Source organism: Microcaecilia unicolor, chromosome 10, assembly GCF_901765095.1.
Source record: "Microcaecilia unicolor chromosome 10, aMicUni1.1, whole genome shotgun sequence".
NCBI classification, from domain to species: Eukaryota; Metazoa; Chordata; class Amphibia; order Gymnophiona; family Siphonopidae; genus Microcaecilia; species Microcaecilia unicolor.
In genome coordinates, this window is record NC_044040.1 from 203,508,998 (window position 1) to 203,528,652 (window position 19,655).

Sequence of the window (19,655 nt, forward strand, 5' to 3'; positions counted from 1 at the left end):
TCTGTGATTCTTTACGCGCTTTTGGAAACAAAAAATCTTGCAAAAAAGGTCTGTTCTATGACCATGGATGGGGTCATTCTAAGTAGTGCAGTAAAGGTGAACGCGTAAGTTAGTGAAAAGGTTATCAGTTTATACGATTTGGAGTTAACACACTTTTCAGGTCCAAAATAGAAAAAGATGACATCAGTGGAAAATACAAGTGACTTATTAAAAATGGCATTTGTTAACGACCCCTTCAATGCATTAGAATGATTGATATTGTGAGGGGAATGTGAAGGTTTGATAGATTAGAAATGAAGACGAGGTAGTAGAAATTTATGTCTCAGTGAGTTTAAAAACCCAAGTTTTTTAAAATGTAAGTTTAGACGTCTGATCGTTTGAATTTGTCTTGTGGTCCTGGATTTTTCTAAAGTTCCATTTTAGTAACCTAATCATTACAGTCCTTTAAAAATGTCATCCCCTCCTCCCCCCTCTTGAAGGTGTTGTCTTGCTCTTTGATGTCATTTTTCTGTTAAATGTCTTTTCTATCCGGAAAAGATGTCTTCATTGCCCTCTGTGTGAACTGAGTGCTTTATATTAAAAAGAAAAGCAAGGTTAAAGAAAGGTCATAGAAAACCCATTTGTTTTCATGTTTGCTGGTCTGAGCAAGACTTAAGATACTGGATGGAAAGGCTAAAGCGGCTAGGGCTCTTCAGCTTGGAGAAAAGACGGCTGAGGGGAGATAGGATAGAGGTCTATAAAATAACGAGTGGAGTGGAATGGTGAATCGCTTGTTTACTTTTTCCAAAAATATTAGGACTAGGGGGCACGCAACGAAGCTACAATGTAGTAAATTTAAAATAAATCGGAGAAAATATTTATTCCCTCAATGTGTAATTAAACTCTGGAATTTGTTGCAAGAGAATGTAGTAATCTGAAAGTAGTAATGTGAATAATATAGTAAAAGCAATTAGCTTAGCGGGGTTAAAAAAAGGTTTGGCTAGCTTCCTGAAAGGGAAATGGGACTTGATATACTGCCTTTCTGTGGTATTTTGCTACTACATTCAAAGTGGTTTACATATTATATACGGATACTTATTTTGTACCTGGGGCAATGGAGGGTTAAGTGACTTACCCACAGTCACAAGGAGCTGCAGTGGGACTTGAACTCAGTTCCCCAGGATCAAGGTCCGCTGCACTAACCACTAGGCTACTCCTCCCCTCAGAAAAGTCCATAAGCCATTATTAAGATGGACTTGGGGAAACTCCACTGCTCATTTCTAGGATAAGCAGCATAAAAAACTGTTTTACTGTTTTGGGATCTTGCTAGGTACTTGTAACTGGATTGGCCACTGTTGGAAACAGGATGCTGAGCCTGATGGACCTTCGGTCTGTCCCAGTATGGCAACATTTACGTTCTTATGTAGTCACAAGGAATGCTTGTGGAATCCAGGGCAGATTAGAAGGGGCTATACAGGTAAATGGCCCCACTTGTGTGAAGGTTTCTTGACAGACTTTAATAGGATGCTTTTTACCATTGCCTTCCCTGGTCATTTTTCCCTCCCTCTCCCCGGCTAAGGCCAGATATTCATTTACTAACTTGAAGGATGGCTGAATTGGCCAGAGGTTAGCTACCTAACAGAAATTCTAGCATGGGATTTGAAGGGGAATGTTGAGTTTAAAATGACAGCAGATAGAGACCATACTGCTTATCCATTTTGGTCATTCATAATAACACAAGCTCTTCAATTCTTTCTGAGATGCTGTGCTTGTTCCATTCTTTCTTGAAGTCTGATACAGACCCTGAGCCGTACACTCCCTCTGCTGGAAGGCTGTTCCATGCATCTACCACCCTATCTAGAAAGAAATAATTTCTGTAGATTACTCCCGAGTCTGTCCCCTTTCATCTTGCGACCCCTAGTTTCAGAGCTTCCTTTTTAATTGACTGAATAAGAGAGACATATGAGATTTTTCATCTTGTAAAGCAGTTGGCTGGACACTAAATGAGACCAGAAAACCTTTCCATCTGTTTCCATGGGCCCTTCTTTCTATCCATTGCCTGGTATTTCTATCCTGCCCTAGAACCATTACAATGGAAACTAGGTGCAGAAAAAAAAAAAAAATGATTGCCAAATCCTTCCTTATAGCGTTTACTGTACAGCCTTCACTTCTGTTTGTATATAATTAGGAGTTTCTGAAAATCACTGAAACAGGGCTGTTAAAATGATTGCTACAGCTATTTATTTATTTAGATTTTGCTCACACCTTTTTCAGTAGTAGCTCAAGGTGAGTTACATTCAGGTATACTGGATATTTCTCTGTCCCAGGAGAGCTCACAATCTAAGTTTGTACCTGAGGTAATGGAGGGTTAAGTGACTTGCCCAAGATCACAAGGAGCGGCAGTGGATTTGAACCAACCACCTCTGGATTGCAAGACTGGTGCTCTAACTACTAGGCCACTCCTCCACTCCAGAATCTTGCTAGTCTTTGGGGTTCTACATGGAATGTTGCTACTCTTTGAGATTCTGCATGGAATCTTGTCACTCTTTAAGATTCCAGAATCTTATTTAGATTTTGCTCACACCTTTTTCAGTAGTAGCTCAAGGTGAGTTACATTCAGGTATACTGGATATTTCTCTGTCCCAGGAGAGCTCACAATCTAAGTTTGTACCTGAGGTAATGGAGGGTTAAGTGACTTGCCCAAGATCACAAGGAGCAGCAGTGGGATTTGAACCAGCCACCTCTGGATTGCAAGACTGGTGCTCTAACCACTAGGCCACTCCTCATCGTGTTAATTGTAATTGTTATTGTTAATGAAAACAAATGGAGTCTGAATCTCGCCAAGTTGTGCTCCTCATCCCCAGAGAGCTTTCCCGTAAATAAACTGCTTTCATCTGTGCGTCTCGCCTCCCTCACCAGCTCCTGACCCAGACGCTGTACTTTGGGCTGATGACCACTTGAGGCAGCAGATCAGATGGGGTGAGCAGTGCTTCAAGAAAGCTCTGGTACCCCTGTTTCTGTGTGCCCTAAGGGAGGTGAGCTGTTGTTCACCTATGGACTGTGCCATTATTAATATAGGAGGTCAGCCTGCTTCTCTCTTATTAGAGTCTAATAGCACTTTAGAAATAGGACTAGTATTTGAAACCAGTTTTAAATGGATTCTAAGCTAATTGGAGTTTATTGTAGAAAAGCATTAGTATCATAGCGATGTTATTATTTCAATGTTCTAATTGTGTGCTTATTAGATATTCCATCGCTATTATGCTTACATTGGATTATATCTCTGTTATTTCAATTTCAGTGCTGTTAAATATGTATATTTTTGATCCTGTTTCATGGTAGTCCATCCTGTTATTAGGTTTGTTTGCTGCTTTTCAAGTTTTCCTCTTTCACTGTGTCTGTCTATACTTTTTAACTTTACTATTGTTATGCTGTTAACAAAATTGTAAGTTTGATGTTAAACTGTACTTACTGTATATGGCCTTTGATGAATCTCTTCATAAAGGCGGTTAATAAATCCCAGTAAATAAATAAACATGTTCCTGACAGTTACATGAGATTGTTGCTGCATTTGATATACTGTCTTTCTCAGGGCCGTGCCAAGGGTCTTTTGAGCCCCCCCGCAGACGAACAGTTGGTGCGTGCGCGCCCCCTCCCCCCCGTGAAGGTGATCACTGTCCTCCCATCCACGCTTCTCTCTCCCCTGCCCTCCCGCTCCCATGTCCCAACTGCCCGCCCTCTTCTCCCTCCCCCAAGATCCCTTTTAAATTTACCTCCGTCCGGCAGCGAAGGCGCAGCGTCAGTGAAGGAGGCGGCGCTCCCAATGTCTCTACTAGTCTTCCCTTAGCTCAATGTCCTGCCTTCTTCTGACGTCATTTCCTTGACATCACAAGAAGGCGGAACACTGAGCGAAGGAAAGACTAGTAGAGACGTCGGGAGCGCCGCCTTCTCTGCCGGACGGAGGTAAATTTAAAAGGGATCTTGTTGGGGGGGAGAAGAGGGTGGGCAGTTGGGACATGGGAGAGGGCGAGGTAAGCATGGTGCCTCCCCAGAGGACGGCGCCCTCCTGCCGTGCTTACCTCGCTTACCGTGTTGGCACAGCCCTGGTCTTTCTGAAGTACAACCAAAAGGGTTTTCCATATTATATACAGGTACGTTCTCTGTCCCTAGAGGGTTCACAATCTAAGCTTTGTACCTGGGGTAATGGAGGGTTAAGTGACTTGCCCAGAGTCACAAGAGGCTGCAGTGGGAATCAAACCCAGTTCCCCAGCATCAAAGTCCGCTGCACTAACCACTAGGCTACTCCTCCACCCCGCTGTGCCATCTTCTGGTGAGGATCACTGCAGCTTGTTGGTTATTTTCTGTAGTGTTACATTTCCACCTCGTGTTGGATATTCTGGTGCTGCAAATATTTTCAGTATGTTGGTTTTACAAGAGGTAAGATTATTGCTTTATTTTAAAATACCTCAGAAGAAGACTCCTGTCAAAATACTATACATATATCCATGGTTTAGGTTTAATTTTTCTTTTATCATCTAATTGGGGAGATGAATGGATTTCTGAACTGTTGTCTATGAGCTATGCCTTTCTAGCCATTCTGAAATTCTCAGCTGGTTCGAAGTCCTTCACCCTCAAAGTAAAAAAACAAAACAAAACAAAAAAACCAGCATTTGAATTGCAGCTTAATATCTCTGTAAATGCAGGGTTTCTCTATGCCATGAAATCTATGCTGGGAGTGCACAGGGGCGTAGAAGGCTTGGTAGAAATTTGGATAAAGAACAAGCGCAGTTGGGAACCTTTTAAAAAAAAAAATAGAATAGAATTTTATTTATATACCGCATGTATCAAAAAACCCCCCAAAACATACATAAAAGCACAAAAAAAACTTCAAGGGCAATAAAAAAAACCATAAGTAGCTGTAACATAGCAGCTTAAAGTGAGTCTATAAGTTCATAACATTACAAAATCAAGAGGGCACAAAAATTGCCAAACAGAATAAATAATCCTTTAATGATCTCTTGAAACATACAAGTCGAGATTCAGTCCTTAAACGTAAAGGCAACTTGTTCCACTCTACAGGTGCTATAACGGAAAACACTAACATGCCTATACATTTCTATGGGTGTGTTAGCATTTAACATGTGTAAACCATTTACACACGTTAAAAACACTAACGTGCCCATAGCTCATCCTAGTAAACATAAGCGTAAGTTTACTATATCATGGATTCATTTAGAACATGGCCAAATATTTTAGGGCCCAACTTCTGCATTTGGATATATCCCCCTTCCCTCTTCCCTCACAGTTTGCCCTCTATCTCCATCCATTCCTATTCGTCCCCATTATCTCTTGTCGGTTTGCTGTATTAGTTTCATTTTACTACATTGGTGCCTGCCTCTGTGGTGCATTGTGAGCCTGACATTGTTGGGAAACTGTGGGGTACAAATGAGATAATAAATAAATTATATGGTATCTACATGTAGATGTTGGTGGTCCTTATGGGCTTTGACACCCCCAAGTCGCACCATTTCTGTATTTACTGGTCTTTGGAAGGCACTAGCTAAATATTACTGCATGGTGATACTGTTTTAGGTTATAAAGAGATGCTGAACTCCCCCCCCCCCCCCTCCCGTTGAGTCATCTTTGTAAATATAACAAGATCTTCAAGAAAGTTCAACTACAAACAGGATTCCCAGGACATTTATTTAGTGACCAAGTCTTATTTTTATTTAAACCGACTGTTCCCTTTGTTATTTTAAATGTGTTGTTTCGGAAGCATGTTATTATAGAAGATACCATACAAGGGTTGAGAACGTGGTTGGGAGGGGGTGTGGTGACTCCACTGTAAAATCCCCAGGCAAATTGAACACAGCTACCTCACATCCAGCCCTCCTTTGAGAACTTAATGTTGGAATTTAGTTCTTAAACCAGCAATATTACGTCTAAGTAAATGAAAATCGGATCCCTCGTACTTTAATCTTGAGAGTTGTAGAAGTCAACGACCAAGGTGGAAGAGCAAAATCCACTACAGACAAAACAGGTCAAAAGGAAAAGTAATGTGATCATCGGAACTCTTCCAAAGATGCCAGGGAGATGGAAGATATCGTATACACTTTATTCTGTAAACTGGATGATGTTAAAAATGATGACTCTCGATACGGCACTGTGATAGCACATTGTATTTTGAACGGGCACGTTTCTGTTACTGGCAGGCTCCACTATGGGGTCCTTTTACTGAGGTGCATTGAAAAATGGCTTGTGGTAATGTAGGCGTGGGTTTTGGGTGGGCGCCGATCCATTTTTCAGCACGCCTGTAAAAAAAAAAAAGGCCTTTATAAAAAGTTTTTGCCAAAAATGGATGTGCGGCAGAATCAAAATTTGCTGTGCATTCATTTTGGGTCTGCGACCTTACCGCCAGCCATTGACCTAGTGGTAAAGACTCATGCGCTAATCGGGCAGTAATGACCTACGTGCATCAATTGCCACTTGATGTGCATCCGATTAATAAAAAATTATTTTTTGGCTGCGCCTATTGGACGTGTGCAAAAAATGAAATTACTGCAAGAGCCATGCGGTAGTCTGGCAGTATCTCCATTTTGGCACGTAGACGCTTACGCAGCTTAGTAAAAGGTCCCCTAATTCGTTAAAAAAATATTACTGTAGGATGTACAGGTGTTGAGGGAAAACTAAAAAAAAAAAAAACTACACACTTATGTAATAGAATAAAAATAAGTCACCTATCATTGAAGGCCTGATTTACTAAGGCTTGGTTTTGTTTTTAGGTCTGGGGGTGGAGATCCCATTGTAACACCGGGCTTTAAAGATTCTGTAATTGTGGGTATTCCTGGCCTGTGTGACTCGGTTGCTTTTAAACTCTTGCTGGTTCTATCATGAGAACATGAGCATAAACATATTAGGTCAGACCAATGGCCCATCTAGTCTAGTATCCTTCTTCCAACGGTGGCCAGTTCAGGTTACAAGAACCTGACAGAATCCCAAATAGTAGCACGAGTCATGCTTCTGATCCCAGGGACAAGCAGTGGCTTTCCCCTTGTCCATCTCAATAGCAGACTATGGACAATTCCTCCAGAACTCGTCCAAACCTTTTTAAAACCCAGATACACTAACCACTGATACCACATCCTCTGGCAACGAGTTCAAGAGCTTAATTATTCATTGTGTGAAAAACAAAATATTTCTTCCTGTTCATTTTAAAAGTAGTACCATGTAACTTCCTTGAGTGGCCCCTAGTCTTTGTACTTTTGTAAAAAATTGACTTATGTTTACCCGTTCTACACCACTCAGTATTTTGTAGACCTCTATCATATCCCACCCCCCCTTAAGTCATTTCTTTTCCAAGCTAAGAGTCCTAACCTCTTTCCTTATATGAGAGGCGACGGAGTTCCATCCCCATTTTGGTTGCCCTTCTTTGAACCTTTTCTAATTCTGCTATATCTTTTTTTTTTTTTTTTAAGATACGGCGACCAGAATTGCACACAATACTCAAGTTGAGGTTGCACCGTGGAGCGATACAGAGGCATTATAATATTCTTTGTCTTATTTTGCATCCCTGTCCTAATAATTCCTAGCATTCTGTTTGGTTTTTTGGCCACCGTCATACACTGGGCAGAAGATTTCAGCGTATTGTCCACGTTGACTCCTAGTGTGGAAACTAGCATCGGGTAACTTATGATTTGGATTATTCTTCCCAATGTGCATCAATTTGTACGTGTCCGCATTAAATCTCATCTGCCATTTGGAATCCTAGTCTTCCAACTTCCTAAGGTGGTCTTGCAATTTTTCACAACCTGCATGCGGTTTAACAGTTTTTAATAGTTTTGCGTCATCTGCAAATTAATTTTATTTCTTGGGATTTATTAACCACCTTTATGAAGAGATTCACTCAAGGTGGTGTCATCGGTACAGTTTTAACGTAAAACTTAGTTTTCTTAACGGCATAACAATAGTAAAAATGCCCAACTAAACGTAAATACAACGTTTGGTCAAGCCCCATCATATATGAATAATCTTACTGAATTACCCCCTCGTAATGCTGTTTCATCATCTAGAGAATATCTTGTCTTACATTTCCCTATCTGTAAGAATGTGATATATAAAACAATTCACTCTGTTAATTTCTCCTATCAAGGCACCAAAATTTGGAATTCTCTTCCTAAACCAATCAAGTTTACAGATGATTACCTTTCAGAAGTCTTCTAAAAACACATTTCTTCAGGTTGGCCTTTCTGAATACAAAGAACTCTATTTGAATTTTACCTACATCCTTTTCTTAATCTTGTTTCCCATCTGAGCACGCAATTCTGGAACAAATTACCACGAAACCTAAGAACGACCTATGAACTAACCAACTTCCGCAAACTACTAAAGACTCATCTCTTTGAAAAAATCTACCAAAAGGATCAAAGCACATGAAGTCCACACACACTGTTGGCAACGCATTAACACATTCTCCTATTACACCTATCCCCATAATTCTACACACCCAGCCTTTCTCTCTTCAATTTTATTCTTTCCCCTACCGATACCTGGACATTGTTTCAACTCAACTCCTCATAATGTAACCATAATCAAGTAATAACTTATTGTACTTCCATCGTTACAATGTATTGTAAGCCACACTGAGCCCGCAAATAGGTGGGAAAATGTGGGATACAAAAGCAATAAAATAAATCTAGTCCTGCCTAATTATGCTCTCACCTATCCACCCTTAATTATTTGTTTGTCCTTGACAGTGGCGTTCCTGGGGGGGCTGGCACCCGGGGCGGATCGCTGATGCGCCCCCCCCCCCCCGCCGGGTGCATGCCGCTGGGGGGGGGGTGCCGCGCGCTCCTGTCCTCCGTTGTTCCATGCTTCTTCTCTGCCCCGGAACAGGAAGTAACCTGTTCTGGAGCAGAGAAGAAGCATGGAACAACGGAGGACAGGCAAGCATGGCACCCCCCCAGCGGCGTGCACCCGGGGCGGACCGCACCCACCGCCCCCCCCCAGGAACGCCACTGGTCCTTGAGATAGTCTGAATCCCTGGTTACTTATGCAAATGTGTTAATTTGCTTCTTGAACTTTGTAATTTGTGTTATAGTCTGTACATTATTATGTTTTATTCACTTTATTTGTTTTTAAGCCACATTGAACTTGAGTCTATTTCGGGCTAATGTGGGGTATAAATGTTATGAGCGAATGAATACAATAAGGGCCCTGTTTACTAATTGGCGCGAAGAGCGCGGTAGCATTTGTAGCAGGTGATAAACATTTGCACGCAGTAAATGCTAAAGACGCCCATTTATTCCTATGGGTGTCTCTAGCATTTAGCACACGCTAATTTTAACACGTGCTAAAAATGCTAGTACATCTTGGAAAACAGGGCTCTAACAGGCAGATGATCAAAAGCCCCGCGCTGTTCCAAACAGCGCTCTAAAATCGCGCTGGAACAGCACGGGGCGCTATTAGACCTATGATCAGAGATAATGCATGCAAATTTAAGCAGCGCAATTATCTCTGATCATGGGGTAGAAGTGCGGGAGAATTGTGCCTGAGCATGTGCTCAGCACAATCCTCCCGCGCTTGTTTGACAGCTCTGGGCTGGAGACCAATGAAAAGAGAAGGACGTCCATCTTGAAATTGGAAGATGGACATCCTCAACTGCCCTGTTGCAGGGACGGCCAAATTTCAAGGGGGTGTTGGAGGTATAGCGACGGGGCACTTGAGGATGTCAAAATTTGGACGTTTCTGCAATGGGCAGTTAAGGATGTCCAAAATTGGATGTTTCTATGAGAAAGATGTCTTTCCCATAGAAACATCCAATTTTGGACGTCCTGAACTGCCCTGTCACAGAAACGTCCAAATTTTGGACATCCTCAACTGCCTTCGCTGGCAGGTTTGCTGTAGGGGGGAATGGGGGCCTGCCAGTATCAAATGCATGCTGGACAGGTCTCACCATTCCTCCCCAATGATCTGCAAACCCTAACGCCAGCTCGGAGCTGGCGTAGGGTTTGTCGCGGCCAGCGACCCAATCTTTGTTGCGCTGGACGCTGATCATTGGGGATGAATGCGTTAAGCGCTGATTAGCATGCATTTGCAGGCTACTTGCGCTAAGAACCCTTGAGCGCGTTGTTTCACGTGCTCGAGGGCTCTGATCATGTGGTGGTAGCAAACGCTGGCGCTAGTATGGCGCTAACAGCCTCTAGCGCCGGCGTTTGCTTTTGATAATCTGCCTGCCAATGAGGTAAACAATATAAAAGCAAATTAAAACCTAATAATAGGACTACCACGAAACAGTATCAAAAATATACACACTTAACAGCACTGGAATTCAAATAAAAGAGATATAATACTACAGAATTATCTCATAAGCACGCATTCATTAGAACGTTTAAATAACACAGATATAATGCTAATGATTTTCTACAATACAATTTAATCACCTCGCTCGTCAATCCCATTCCAGATTATTAAATAGCATTGGTCCCATTACAGAACCCTGGGGCACTCCACTATTCACCCTTCTCCACTGAGAGACTTGGCCATTTAATCCTATCCTCTTGTTTTCTATCCATCAACCAATTGCTAATCCACAACAGAACGTTCCCTGCTATCCCATGGGTTTTTACTTTTCTCAAGAGTCTCTCATGAGGGTCTTTGTCAAACGTGTTCTGAAAATCTAGGGGGTCCTTTTACTAAGCCGTGGTGAAAAGTGGCCTGTGGTAGTGTGGGTGCGTGTTTTGGGCGTGCGCTGGGCCAGTTTTTACCATTTCTGGGGAAAAAGGGTTTTTTCCCCAATGGGCCAGGAAACTGGCCTGCTGTAAAATTGAAAACCAGTGTACACCTATTTATGGCCTGAGCCCTTAACGCCACCCATTGATCTAGCGGTAAGGGCTCACGTGCTACACACGAGGTGACCGGTTGACGCGCGCCAACTGCCGATTAATGCCAGAAACGCTATGCGTGGTAGGAAATAGAAAAATAATTTGTCCCGGTGGTATGGCGTGTGCCAAATCTGAAATTACCACTGGGAGGCGCTAGCCTGATGGTAGTCTCATTTTGGCATGCACTGCGTGTGTGTAGAGCTTACCACACCTTTGTATAAGGGTCCCTAGATACACTATGCCAACTGGCTCATCATTATTCACGTGTTTATGCGTACATCTAGTAGCGCTATAGAAATAAGTAGTAGTAGTATTCGCGCATTCAAAGAAAAGTAGCAAATTGGTGAGACACGACTTCCCTTGGCTGAATCCATGTTGACTCTGTCCCGTTAAACCATGTTTATCTATGTGTTCAGTGATTTTATTCTTTATAATAGTTTCTACTATATTGTCTGACACTGAAGTCAGGTTTAGTGGTCTGTAATTTCCCAGATCACCCCTGGATATCTTTTTAAAGATAGGCGTCCAATCTTCAGGTACTACAGATTATATTAACAACGGGCTACAGATCACTAATTTTTTACATTTGAGTTCTTTCAGTGCTTTGGGAGCATTTTCTGCCTGACTAGATCTTTTCAAGAGACAAGGAAGCAGTAGAACTAGAGAACATGAATTGAGATAGCGTGGTAGACTTAGGAGTAACATGAAAAAATACTTTTTCACTGAGAGGATGATGTCTGGAATACCCTTCTGAGGACAAAAGCAGTGGCTGAATTCAACAATGCTTGGGATAAACACAGAGGATTCCTAAGATGTTTCTGCTTGTTGTTTTGTTATGCTTCCTTGTTATCTTGTAGCTGTTTGATGATACTGTTTGGACTTGTTGCTTGATGTTGGGTATATTTTATTTTTGATCCTGAATAAAAACCGTTAAACCTTAAAACACAGAGGATTCTTATATAGAAAGAGCATGGAATAGAAGCAAAATTAAATGAATGTCACACTTTAAAAACAGGGTGTAGAGGAATGTAGCATAATAACGTAGTAAGTGACGGCAGATAAAGACCTGAACGGTCCATCCAGTCTGCCCAACAGTCATATTCATTATCAATTCGAGATTAAATCAACAATGAATGAGAGATTATTTACTTGATTATGGCCTTTCTTTGGTGTTTCTGGGACATAGTCCGTAGAAGTCCGCCCAGCTCTGTCCTTATGTTGCAACTACTGGAGTTACCGTCAAAGCCCACTCCAGCCTATCCGAATCCGTCTTGTAACCTATACAGGTACTAAGGTATAAACAGGTGTAACCTGCATAATGTGGCAGGTATAAAACTGGTTGCCATGTTGGGCAGATCAATACAGGTCATCTGTCGTCATTTACTTTATTACTATATATGTAGAAAAGGCCCAACAGCCTCTGGGGGCTGCGGTTTTCTCCCCTCCCCCCCCCCTCAACCCCTTCCCACTTCTAGGGCTTTTTATTTTCTGTGGAACTGTCTTTGGCTAGAAAACAGGGTTTAATACTGGAATTCTAAATCTCAATTTTTTTTTGCACCTCTGGTTTCATGAAAAAAAAAATTTGTTTCATCCCCTGAAGAGAAAATGGGACTTTAAAATATTGGGCCAGCTGAATTGAAAGGGTTTATTTATTTATTGTTTCTTTTGTGTTTTTTTGTTTGCCTTTTAGGAGTCCGAAGGAGGTCTGTATGTTTGTATGAACACTTTTCTGGGTTTTGGAAGGGAACACGTGGAAAGACATTACAGAAAAACTGGACAGTGCGTGTATTTGCATCTGAAACGGCATATCAGAGAGGTGGGTGAGACTGAATTGTGCTGGGTGCACTTAAAATTAGTGTCCAGACCAGCCAAGGAGCAGGAATTGTAATGGGCCAGTGGCATAGCCACAGGTGTGTTCCTCTTTCGGCCGGGGCTCAGACACTTATTTGTTTGGATTTATTTACCCCCTTTTTGAAGAAATTCACTTCTCCACTTAAGTTTTTTTTTTTTTAAATCATTTTTTTATAATTGTTCATGTTACAAGGATCACTTGCAAACAGTAATACAGAGATGATTGCACATTAATACAAGATAAGAAGAAAACAATCCCAACTAAATATATCTTTCTCTTTCTTAGACCACAAAGTGAAGAAAAATAGGGAGAGTGAGATAAGACAAGGAGATCAATTACAGGGCCGTGCCAAGGGTCTCTGGCGCGCCCCTGCAGACTACCAGTTGGCGCCACCCCCCCGCACCTGCCTGGCTCCAAGGCAGCGATTCCCCTCCCTCCCACCCATCCATGCCCATCTGTCCCCTGCCCCCGCCATTCATCCCGATCAAGCAATTCCCCTCTCTCCCTTCCATGAACCCTGCCCTCTCATCTATGCTCCTCTCTCCCCTGCCCTCCCGCTCCCATGTAGGAACTGCCCGCCCTCTTCTCCCCCCCAAGATCCCTTTCCTTTTTTTTTTCTTTTAAATTTACCTTCCTCCGGCAGCGCAGCGTCAGTGAAGGAGGCGGCGCTCCCAGTCCCGACGTCTCTAGCCTTCTATTGGTTCGCTCAGTGTTCCGCCTTCTTCTGACGGGAGGGGCAAGGTAAGCACGCAGTGGCGGCGCCCCCCAGAGGATGGCGCCCCCCTGCGGCACTTACCCGGCTTACCGCATCGGCACGGCCCTGATCAATTAAACAGTAAACAGAAAAAAGAAAACATGGTATTAACCTGATTATCCCCAGATATCATCTAATTCATTATTCCACATTGATCATCTGGTTGGCTTCTTCAAGACCAAATACGGTGTATAGTCAATTCATTTCATTGAGAACATACTTATTGTCCAAATTTTAGTTAGAAATAATACATCTGATTACATTCTCTCTCTTTTAAAAACCAGAAATTATTTAACAATACGTATACTCAAGTCTCTAATTCAAATCCCACTGATTAAAGCAATCCCAGTTTTCACAGGCTTCACTCCTTTTGAAATAATAATTAAGGAAATATTTCTGAGGAAAACTTTAGGAGTCATACCTGGAACTCTGGGGAAAAACAATAATCTTGACATTAATCATCCACAATAACATCCACCTTTATCATTCAAAGTTTCTGGTCCATTATCATTTTCACACTTAAGTTTTTAATGGACTTTTCTTCCAGGAACTTGTCCAGTCCTCAGTTTCCTTCTGCTTGGATTCTGAGGACTGTTATTAAGCGTTGCCACTTCTAACAGTGAAGAAGGCTATAGCTGGCTTGGGCTCTGTTTTAATGGAAAACATTCTGAGGGGTTGTGACAGGTTATTGATGGGTCTGGCATGAATTTTATTTACATGGCGATGTGAGCCTCCCAAAATATGTGAATGGCCCATGCAGGGGAAATAAAATGCATGAACCCACTGACGTATTTTTGGCCTGTCTGTTGCCACCTGTTGTAGAAGACCAACTTTTAATCCAGCTTGACATTATCGAAGCTGCCCTGGTGCCTTTATAGCAGTGTCACACCTGCATCCTTGGAGAAGTTATTACATTCATGTTCATTGTACGCACTCATGCAAACGAAAAGCCATTTTAGGATGAAATGTGGTTTGTGAGCTTGTAGTTTGTGTGAAAATGAAAGTGCAGTTCTAACAGATGAGACGACATCCATGATTTAATATTTTCAGAGTCACATGATTCTGATTTATAATCCTATCTGGCAGAATATGACAGGCCCAGTGGCTTTATCACCGGCTGACCCGTTGGTTTTTATCTGGCTATGGTTCACCTCTTGATGCCGGATACATGTTGACAGCTGGGTCTGAACATTGTAAGAAATAAATTGGGAAATTTAGTAAGCTGGAGTGACCCATAGTGACTCATATGTCCTATGTTTGGGTGTCAGTTGAACACATCTTGTGCCCAATATGGAGAAGAGGCAAGTTTCTGACCTTGATCTGTAAGCAAATAAGGGAAAGGGAAATGGGACTTGATATACCACCTTTCTGAGGTTTTTTTGCTACTGCATTCAAAGCGGTTTACATATGTTCAGGTACTTATTTTGTACCAGGGGCAATGGAGGGTTAAGTGACTTGCCCAGAGCCACAAGGAGCTGCAGTGGGAATCGGAACTCAGTTCCCCAGGATCAAAGTCCGCTGCACTAACCACTAGGCTGCTCCTCCACTCAAGTGGACAGGTAGGATGTAAGGCTGATTGCTGTCTTGTGTTGTAACCTGGCCTAAGTCTCTGGAGGTATCTCCGAGTGTTACACTTCTCATGCAGAAGTTAAAGTTTCTCGGTTCCGTCTCCCCTGTCTGTGTTTTAATTATGGACCCTTCTCCCTTGGTTTATAGAAAGCAAGTGGGGCAGCTGGTGGCACTTTCCCAAGACGGAGGAACGGCAAGATAATTTTAGGTACTGTATGCATGAATATCTCAGCTGTGCATGACCACGTTGCCTTTGTTTCAAAATTCAAGGATGCAAAGAAGTGAATGAGTAAAACCCTGCAGATATGGTCGTGGTTAAAGGCACCATCTGGGCTGAAAAACCATCTTTGTATAACAATCAAATGGAGACTCTCTTCTCTTTCTTGTGTTCTGCTGTTGAGTTTTTTGTTGTCAAGAGTTTGGGGGGGGGGGGTGATTTTAAGAGTTCAGCATGTATGTAGCTGGTCCCCTGATGTGTTTGGGCTGTGGGTGACCCCAAGGGTGGGTATACTTATTGTTTGCTCCAAAATCCTCTCCTCCAAACACACACACCGGGTATAAAGGGTCCCTGATGGCCGGCTATATAATCATTGTATAGTCTCTAGACAGACACACAAAACCCACACTGGAAAATTAACTGAAGGAGGGTGGTAACGGTTAGAATAAAAATACCCATTTACTGGTCTGTCCCCAGGAACCGAAAAAATTAACTAAAGTAGAACTATTTGGTGTTTAGATTGCTCTGCTTTGGTATGGAAAACTGTTAAAGTAGAACATCCCCCCCCCCCCAAAAAAAAAAAAAAATATAGACAAACGTTGAGCTATGAGAGCTTAGGGATCTGGATTGATTCTGAATTAAACGGGGATTTTCATGTTAAGAAATTAGTAACGGCTACTTTTTTTAAAACTTAGGGCCCTGTTGACTAGGGTGCGTTAGCGTTTTTAACACGCCTAAGATTAACACGCGCTAACCTTGTAGGCGCCTATAGGGATATTGTAGGCATGTATAAAAACGTGTGTTAAAAACGTTAACGCGCCTTGTAAAGGTGTCTGCTTCTTCCACTCTGGGTTGGGGCTGGCAGCCCTATTAAGCTCACAGGTTTCCAGCAAAGAACCAGACTGCCATATGGACTTAAGACCAAAGTACTTTATTCTCAATTCAGTTCCACTCTCAAAATTGAAATGCAGTTCACAAACAGGGTTCAGGCCGGGTTCCAAACTCCAGCCAACATTCAGTTCCTTAACAGTTCAGGCCCACTTCCTTTTCACTACCTTCTCCTCTCCCTCAGAGCTCAGTCAAAGTTCAGCCTGCTGTTCTATACATCTCAATAATTCAACCCTTTCACAAACAGTCTCTTCAAAGGAAACCACTACTTAATGCCCCTGTCCACTTCACAGCACCCAAGAGGACCCTGTACCAAACAGGGCTGGCAGCTTTACTCCTACCTCCCAGCACCACACCCCTGTGGCCTCTCACACTGCCTTCATGTGCTGGACAGGGCTACATTTACATTCTCACGCTCCAGTGTCAGGCCCTTCCTGTCCTCCACCTACTCCATGGCAGCTTCTGTCTCAATCAGTTTCCTCTCCCTCCTGGTGGCTGGGAGCCACCCAGAAATCTCCCCCCCCCCCCCCCCCCCCCCCCCCCCCGCTCATGGATGGAGGGAATTATATACTGGCAATGCAGCTAAGGGACTGAGCTTCACCTCCCCTTCTCCCTCTAGTGGGGAAGGGAGTAACTGGCTCCCCTAGCACTGAGCCACTGCTCCCCCTGCTGGGGTTTGAAATCCATTCCACCCTTTTGGGGCTGCCCTCCTCTCTCCTGCTTGCAAGGGCTTCTGGGAACCGTAGTTCAGGGATTAGCTGCTTCTCTGTGGGGCCCCAAGTGCTAGTTTTGTCACAGCCTATAACGCGACTTCCTTAGCGTCCCTCCGGATCGGCCCAGGATTGGACTGATGAGTTGTGCACGCCTTCCAGCACCTCGGCCAGTCCGGAGGAACTAAAGGAAAGCAAATTAGCAGGTAAGGTCTAATTTCTCCTTAGTATACAGGGCCCTTAGATATTCTGCTCTTATTTCCCATTACCTCTCTACCCTCCTCTCACCGTATGTTCCCACCCGTAACCTCCGCTCTCAGGACAAATCACTCCTATCCGTACCCTTCTCTACCACCGCTAACTCCAGACTCCGCCCCTTCTGCCTCGCATCACCTTATGCCTGGAACAGACTTCCCGAGCCCATACGCCCTCCCTGCCTATCTTCAAGTCCTTACTCAAAGCCCATCTCTTCTCCCTTGCTTTTGGCGCCTAACCACCTTCCCCATTCATGTTACCTACACTGACTACAGAGTTTGTAACCTCTAGATTGTAAGCTACCTACACTGACTACATAAGTTGTAAGTTACCTACACTGACTACAGAGTTTGTAACCTCTAGATTGTAAGCTACCTACACTGACTACATAAGTTGTAAGTTACCTACACTGACTACATAGTTTGTAACCTTTAGATTGTAAGCTCTCTTGAGTAGGGACTATCCTTCCCCATGTTAAACTTGTACAGCGCTGCGTAACCCTGGCAGCGCTATAGAAATGCTAAGTAGTAGTAGTAGTATTTCTCATTAGATGATATGCAGAAAATAGCTCAAGCATTGATTTTATTTATTTTATTTATTTATAGCATTTATATCCCTCATTTTCCCACCCAAGGGCAGGCCCAATGTGGCTTACAGAAATTTACAAAAGTCATACATCAATTCTACAACAAACAGACAACGACATTGTAGTGAAAGAGGCTAGAGAGTAATAGCAGAGGTGGGGAAATGCGGAAAGAGAAATTGAATTCAATAGGCAGCGGTGCAGGGCGGGTCAGGAGCGTAAGCTTTTCCAAATAAGAAGGTCTTAAGATATTTTTTGAAGGTCGGATGATCAGGGGTAATTTTCACAAATTTAGGTAAACCATTCCACAGTTGTGCGCTAATATAGGAAAAGGTGGGAGGCGTAGCTGGTTTTATACTTGAGGCCACTGTAGATTGGGTAATGCAGATACAAGCGAGCTGATCTGTGAGAGTTTTCAAGGTGGTAAGCTGACGAGGGCGTCCATATACGCAGGGGCTTCACCATAGAGAATTTTATGCACCAGAGCGCAAATTTTAAATGTTATTCGGTCCTTGACAGGGAGCCAGTGCAGTTTCTCACGCAGTGGTCTTGAACTTTCAAACCTCGATTTACCATAAATAAGCCTAGCAGCTGTGTTCTGGGCAGTTTGTAATTTTTTCAGAAGCATGTCTTTGCACCCTGCATATATCCCATTACAGTAATCAAGGCGGCGGCTAAGGACTAAAGACTGAGTTAAACTGCGAAATACTTCCCTAGGGTATATGGCTCCTGCTGAAACCCGGCCGTGTCGAGTCCTTTGATTGTATGTTAGAAGTACTTTGGAGACAATAAATAGGATTGTCCTCATCATTCAGCATTGGCTTCCTCATTTTTTGTTTCTTCACTCCTTGCTGTTGGGTTTTGCGTACTTGTGAGGATTGGAGTTTATCCTTTTTCTGTCTTTTTTGTGTTTTTATTATTGTAAACTGTTCTGAGCCTTAGGGTGGACATGGTATATAAGATCTTGTATATTATGTTGTGTTATTTGGTGTTTGAGACTGTGGTATGGAAAACTGTTAAATAAAAATAAAGTAAAAATAAAAACCCAACAAAAGTAGAGCTATAAAAACAATAAGGCATTTAGAAGGCACTTCTGTACCTAGAGCTAAAGTGATAAGTTCGTTGGAGATGTTAAAAAGATATTTCAAAGAAATTTTGGAGATTCCTGAAGAAAATGTACCACCTTTTATCTCAGGTTTATTATGTACCCCAAAAAGTACAAGAACCAGTATTGCAACATCAAACATCTTTGGACATTACAAATCTCCTGGAGACATCAGATACTGAACAAGCCACCGCCGCAACGTTAGTAGCCACGGTGGCTTTATTGCCAGACAAGCAATGGTGGTTCAAAATGTTTTTTAAACAGAAGGACAAACCATTTCTGGGTGTAAAGATACTTTTGTTCCCAGATGTCTCAAAAGAAACACAAAAGAAACGCAAACAATTTTTGATATTGAGACCTGAAGTATTACGACTAGGCGGAACATTTTATCTTTGTTTTCCTTGCAAATGTATAGTATCTTATAAAAAATGTAAATATGTTTTCATGGATCCATCCCACTTACCAACATTTGTGGCTTCTAAGAAAGTTGAAGAAACGAAATAAAATTAACCTTGCTGAATACCTCCTAGATGTTAAATATCCTTAAAAGTATTTTTTCTTCTAAATCCTCCTGTTTAACGGATATCTCCCCAGTATACAGGGCCGTGCCTAGGGTCTCTGGCGCCCCCCTGCAGACTATCAGTTGGCGCCCCCCCCCCCCCCGTGAAAATGATCACGCCCCCCCCCCCCCATGAAAATGATCGCTCACCACTTGCCACACTGAAAGGAATTGTCAGCAATATTCTTAGAAACAAATTGCTATACATTGCAAAATAAGATAGCAGATGTAAATTCTCAAAGTGGACATATTCCAAACGCTAAAATGAAAATAAAATAATTTTTTTCTACCTTTGTTATCTGGT

General features: G+C 42.5%; 1 protein-coding gene across 1 annotated transcript in view; it reads left to right on the forward strand.

The window, feature by feature from the left end:
• Positions 1-19,655, forward strand: part of USP13 (ubiquitin specific peptidase 13) — a 110,308-nt gene that overhangs the window by 1,058 nt on the left and 89,595 nt on the right. The window contains 2 exon segments of the mRNA XM_030216213.1: positions 12,550-12,675; positions 15,182-15,242. Of these exon segments, the coding sequence (XP_030072073.1) occupies positions 12,550-12,675; positions 15,182-15,242 (187 nt within the window).